The 6,384-nt window shown below is 48.4% G+C and overlaps 1 protein-coding gene across 1 annotated transcript in view; it reads right to left on the bottom strand.

Moving 5' to 3' along the window:
- Ctdsp2 (CTD small phosphatase 2) overlaps nucleotides 1-6,384 on the bottom strand; it is a 21,991-nt gene that overhangs the window by 5,042 nt on the left and 10,565 nt on the right. The window contains exons 2-5 of the mRNA XM_005357947.2: nucleotides 3,956-4,101; nucleotides 2,390-2,428; nucleotides 1,990-2,091; nucleotides 1,267-1,323 (exon numbers count right to left, since the gene is read on the bottom strand). Of these exons, the coding sequence (XP_005358004.1) occupies nucleotides 1,267-1,323; nucleotides 1,990-2,091; nucleotides 2,390-2,428; nucleotides 3,956-4,101 (344 nt within the window). The remainder of the gene's footprint in view (nucleotides 1-1,266; nucleotides 1,324-1,989; nucleotides 2,092-2,389; nucleotides 2,429-3,955; nucleotides 4,102-6,384) is intronic.

Genomic DNA, 6,384 nt, shown 5'->3' with positions numbered 1-6,384 from the left:
ACTCACAGAGATCCGCCTGCCTCTGCCTCCCGAGTGCTGGGATTAAAGGCGTGCGCCACCATCGCCCGGCTCTGCGTCCATTTCTTAAAGCTCTGTCTACACTACATCCTACCACAGTGTGTGCCTGCTACAATGTCCTCCTAGCCTGAGTTAGCCGCCAATTCCTCAGGAGAGCCCTCGCAGTTCAGGCTATTCCTCGTCACACACAAGCCCCCCTCAACCATTACATCCAACACAACCTCCACCCATCCTCTTCTCAGACCCACCTGCACAGGCAGCCCTCCTCTTCAATTCCACTAGTCTTTAATTCAAGCCTCTAGTAACCAGAAGTCCCCGCACACATTTGCCCATGGCTGACTAGACTGAGGGAAGCTGTGATGTAGAGAGCCTGTGAAGGGATGGACTGTGACAAACCCATCAACGCCTCGAGCCAGACTTTCCCCATGAATATCTCTCCGACCAGCCCAGGAAAACAGGTATCATGCCTGCTATGACATCTGCAGCAATGGTCCCTGACCTTTAGTTCCAGACAGAGCTGAGTATGCATGGTCAATGTCTACTGAGCACTTAAAGAACCCAGTGTAAAAACCCAGAAGACATGACGTCAGGGAAGGGGGCATAGGAGAAGTCTGGGCTGTGGGCACGGGGAGGAGCCCTCCAGGCAGGGAACAGAGGCTCTTTGTTTCCTGCCTCTTACAGGCAGAGTCACTGTTACCAAGGGGAAAAAGGAAGTAAATCCTAACAGTGCTGTAAAAAAAATGAGGCTCCTGTTCACTTGGCAGGGATGGTGATTAAGAAATGACAGTTACAGGGGCTGCAGAGATGGCTCAGCAGTTAAGAGCATCAGCTGCTCTTCCACAGGTAGGGGCTCAGTTCCTAGCACCCACATAACAGTTCTAAGGGATCTGACTCCTCACACAGACACATGAGAAGGTAAAACACCAATGCATATTACAAAAACAAAATCATTAAAAAAAGAAATGATGGCTATGACTATTATTTAAAACCAGCCTGGTCTTTGCAGCAAGTTCCAGGACACAGCCAGAATTAAATAAAGAAACTCTGCCTCAAAAAGAGAGAGAGAGAGAGAAGAGAGAGAGTTCTTACAGTCAGATTGTGAATGCAGGCAGGCTAGGAAGAGATATGGATGAGAGTTGGAGTGTTGAATCACTAATAAAATAGGAGAAGCTGAAGAAAAGGAATGGTTAATAGGTCACAATGACCTGTTTCCCATTTGAGGCTGGTGTGGCCTGGCAGACAGCTCACCTGGTGAGTGGTCCCCTCAATCTCTACAGGCACTATGAAGTCAGCATTGTTGATTGGCTGGAAAGCAGAAGTTATTGGCGTCAGCATGGCAGTGGACAGGAAACTCCCACCATCCTCCTGGAGGCAGCCCACTAAGCAGTTCTTGGACAACACAGGGTAAGTAGCCTCATGCCATTCTGGTTTTCCCCCCTCCTCCTCTATCCTACCTGAGGAATTCTACCAGAGACGAATTCCAGGGCTTTGACAGGGTCTTGCTACACAGTCCAGGCTAGCCCCTATCAGTCAAAGACTTGTACCATTTGATGTCTAGCTTTTTCAAGACAGGCTCTTACTGTGCAGCTCAGGGCATCCTAGAACTTATGATCTTCCTGCCTCAGTTTCCAAAGTGCTGGGATTGTGGAAGGGGCTCCGCACCCAATTTAAGGCCTCCTTGTGTTAAGAAATATGCTGGTAAGAAAACCCAAGAGCAAAGCAGATTGAACTACTATTTCCATGCTAGTGGAGACAGACAGCATGTAGGCAGTGATTTATGATGGATGCGTGTGTGCACGTGCGTGTGAAGGTTCCTAACACTCTTCAGTATGGCCTCTGGGTACCTGTGACTCCAGGGTGGCCTGGCTCCTTCCCTCCCATCACTTCTGTCTTTACCTGCAGAGCACATCCCAGCACCTGCTGTAGAGCTCAGACAGGTCCTGAAGAAGGAGGGGCCATGTGCTGCCTTACCTTAAAGGAACTGTGCACAAGGGTCTCATCCAGGTCGATGACCACACAGATCCGTCCTTGATCTTGCTCTGTCACCTCTGGGAGCAGGCAGGTCCCAGGTATCTAAAATCAGAGCCAGGATGCTGAAATGCGCCCACCAAGAAGCATGCCCACTCCCACCTCAGCAGAAGGCTACAGAGTCAGGCTGTATGGAGAGTCACCAACCCAGGAAGACCCTGCTTAAAGGCAGAGGAAGAGGCAGCAGGTCAGTGTTAGCCATAGAAGGCTGAAAACAGTGGGACCTTTGGGTGCTGGTCAGGGCTGGTGTGGGAGAGATAGCAGAGACGAGAGGGGTCCTCGGCAAATACTCAGCATAAATGGCTTCCCAGGGTACATGTGAGGGTCGGCCAGATGGACATACCTGATAAAACTGGTACTGGAGACATTGCAAGAGATCCGACTGTGGGGAGAAAGGAGGTGCTGAGTGCCAGCCCGTCAGCTCCGCCCGCCCTAACCAAGCCACTGCTTCTGCATCTCTGAGACCCAGTCACCTAGCAGCTCCTCACAGTGACAAAAGTGACCGTTTTCTGGGGAGCTGGGCAGAAACAAGAAAGGCTTCCTCTCCATAAAGTGAGCAGGCAGGACTTAGGGACTCAAATCTACTGCTCTCTGTGGTTAACCTCTGCTTAGCCCCTTAAACGTAGCTTCTTGCTGATAATGTATGTTTCCTCTTGCCTCCTTGGGGCAGGCATCCTGTGCATAGGTACTGAAATACTGAGCAGACCATCATAAAACACTACCGGGTGCCCAAGAATATGCAGGAAGACTAAATACAGAGAGCACAAAGACAGCACTGCAAATGTTACACAGTGTACTGAGTGTTCCTAAAGTAAATCTTGAAAAAAAAAAAAAAAAAGCTAAATTCTAAACTTAGAAAAACCTAGGATTGTCATTTGGGCATGTTTCTTTCAAGGACAGCCTAGCATTCCCCTATGGTAATATATGATTTTACATTTTGATTTAACTGTGCAAATAAGTACTTCTTTACATTTATTTATTTATTTATTTTTAATTTTTTAGGTATGAGCATTCTGACTGCATTAAGCCTTTATGCCAGCAGAGGGCACCAGATCTCATTACAGATGGTTGTGAGCCACCATGTGGTTGCTGGGAATTGAACTCTGGAAGAACAGCCAGTGCTCTTAACCTCTGAGCCACCTCTCCAGCCCCAGATAAGTATTTCTTAATTTTACTAAGAATGCTCCATAAAAATTAACTGCCTAGTAATACTGTGGGGTTGTATTTACTCAACTGTTCCTCCACTGGACCAAAGGGCTCTTTCTGCAGGCTGTTCCTGTGCACAGCCTGGCTGTGTCAGAGTCACACTAGTGTTTAGAGGAGGTGTTTTGTCACTGAGGTACAAACAGCCGCACATTTCCAAGTGATTCATGGTGGCACAGCTGCAATCTGCTGCAGGGTTTGCTTGTTGGTTGCTGCTTTTGTTTTGAAAAAACAAAAACAAAAAAAAAACTCACTATGTATGTATGTAGCTCAAGCTGGCCTAAAACTTGCTATGTAGATCAAGCTGGCTTTGAACTCAGATCCACCTACCTCTGCCTCCTGAGTGCTATCAGGGTTATTAAGAGCATAGGCCTTTTTAAATCCTTGGTTCCTACAAAAAATCCACTTGGAAGGCAGTTTTGAGTACTAGACAATAATAAACACAGGCTTCAGAGCCAGAGATTTGAGTTCCAATCCCACCACTATCAGCGGCTAATTTGGGGTACACTTATTACATCCCTGGACCTGAGCTTTCATGTCTGCAAGGGATCTTTCAGGGGTCCTGGAATCTGCACCATCTCAATTGCCCAGCTCACAGATGGGAAGTATCAGAAAGGAGACAGGCTAAGGGAAGAGAGGAAGGGCCTTTAGACCAGGGATCCTCATGGCCCCAGACCAGGTCAGAATGCCCGCCCCAGCCTGCTACCTTAGCGATGGTGTTTGTCTCCTCCTTGGACGTGAGCTCGGTTGAAGAGCTTGACTGGCCAACATGCTGGGTATGGAAACAGCAGAAGAGGGCCTTGAAGATGTTCCGGCTCCGGGGCTTCTTAGGTGAGGACTTGGAGACTAGGCCTAAGAGAACAAGGAACGACAAAGGTCATTAGCTACAGGGATATTAGTTTCTGTCAGCAGCTACCAAATGCACATACACCCTCCAGTCTGGGTTCTGCTGGAGTAGTGGACACTGCTCACTGAAATGCCACACACTAACAACAAAATCTATGTGCAGGCTGGAGAGATGGCTCAGAGGTTAAGAGCACTGACTGTTCTTCCAGAGGTCCTGAGTTCAATTCCCAGCAACCACATGGTGGCTCACAACCATCTGTAATGAGATCTGGTGCCCTCTTCTGGCCTGCAGGGATATGTGCAGGAAGACCCTGTATACCTAATAAATAAATAAATCTTTAAAAAAAAAATCTATGCGCATCTCCTAGCATGCTCCCTTCAGTGAGGAAACAGTAGTGATCTCCACTCTCTGGTCTGAGAATGGGAGACCTGGGCTGCACAGGGCTGGTTTTCATACTCTGGTGCATCTTGAGAGAGTATCACAATGGGCTGGGTATTCCGTGCTCTATGGCAGTACACTACCATCCAAACGAACCTGTAAGGACCCAAGATCTCTGTACCCAGTCTCTTGGAAGACTCCCAGTTCTAGGGAAGGGATCAACTATGATTCAGCTCCACGACGGCTTCCCTAAATCCTGGATCAGTGGCAACAGAACTGAGGGTTGAGTTGCCTAAAATCTCAGAAATTCCTCACAATGGACTGGCTTGGCTGGCTGAGATGTCAGTGGGGAAAGATACTTGCCACCTGAGCACCACCATATGGTGGGAGAGAAGAACAACGCCTGCAAGTTATTCTAATGCTGCTTGCCCGTGCTCACAAGCACAAATTGAACAAACAAAACAATTCCCTCCCCAAGCTCCAAGACAGGAGGCATGTTAGTTTTCTTCTCATGATTTCTAATTTTTCCCTAATACTTCACTGCCCACCCACTCTCCTCTCCTGTTCCAGGGAGTCTGTTGGAAAACAGATGGTTACGGCCCCAGGTCGTGCACATCCTGCAGCCTTCAGTCTGCTTCTCAGACTAAAGCTGTTCTGCCCTACCTTGGCCACCTGAGCTTTGGAAATACAAATATACTTTAACAATAAGTTTTCCAATGCAGCTCCAGAAAGACCAAACTGATATAAAGCAAAGGGCATTACAGGCCCAGCAGCAATGGGCTTCAAATTGTCCTTTTCAAGTTGCTGGACTCCAGAAACTGCTCTGGTAACTGTCACACAAACAAGAAGCAGCTGCAAAGAGTATAGTGGCCAGGAGATGGCGCTGTACATCCAATTATGGAATGGTCCCCAGCCAAGGTTCCTCCTGGGCGGCTGAGTGTCCCTAAGCCTAAGTGAGACAAGCTGGTTCACTGTGAGGCAGAGGACCAACTGTGCAGGCAAGTAAGTGCCAGAAATGCCTCTGTGAGGGAAAGCAAAACAGAATGAACCCCTAGAGCTTCCCTATGTTCTTAGGGGAGGCCACCCGTGGACATCTTTTGATCCCTCAACATCAGAAGAGCCAATGGGGGATGCAGAGTTCTCTCCCCTCTGGATTATGGCCACTGGGAATCTCTCCAAAAGCAACTGAGCCTTCCCAGGAAACTGCCTGGAAATCTGGGCGTCACTTTAAAAACCATGAAGTTAGAGGACAAATTTTTATGACTTCCTCCCACCTGTATGTGGGTTCCAGGCTGTCAGGCCTGCAGGACAGTAAGCACTTTTACCCCTGGAACCATTTTGCTGGCCGCTTTGGCATCACTTTAACCTCTTGGCTACATATGAGGAACTAAGATTTCTTTGGGCATTCTGTCCTTAAGTGTTTCTGCCAAAGCAGTCTCAAAGACCAAATTCAAAGCCAGGGCCAGTACTTAATAGCAGAGGGATAAGAAGCTGTCTATCCCTTGGAGCATCCTCCAGACACTTCCTAGTCATCTCTGCAGAAACCAGAGGGACTCAGGACAGATGCCCGACACAGAGCTCCAAGATCAAATCTGAGCCTTTCCTCTTGCTCCGTGGTTTCTTCAGGCACAACCACAACTGAAGGCTTAACCCAGGCACAGTCTTTCTTAAAAGGGCACATAACCCAGGCCTTTCCTGAAGAGGCCACATCAGGAATGTGCTCAATACCTTAGTAACATAGAAAGGCCCAATTCCCAGGCCTAAGGGGGACCTTGAACTCTGCATTTCAAGAGTCACAAACACACACACTGACCTTGAGGGCAGGCTCTCAGAGCAAACACCCCACCCCCACAACTGTGTTGGGAGGCTAGTCTACTGACCTTGTCTCTCACAGGCCCCACTGCACAGCA

The sequence above is a fragment of the Microtus ochrogaster genome, chromosome 24 (assembly GCF_000317375.1).
Source record: "Microtus ochrogaster isolate Prairie Vole_2 chromosome 24, MicOch1.0, whole genome shotgun sequence".
In the NCBI taxonomy this organism is placed as follows: Eukaryota; Metazoa; Chordata; class Mammalia; order Rodentia; family Cricetidae; genus Microtus; species Microtus ochrogaster.
This window is presented reverse-complemented; position numbering and strand designations above follow the sequence as displayed.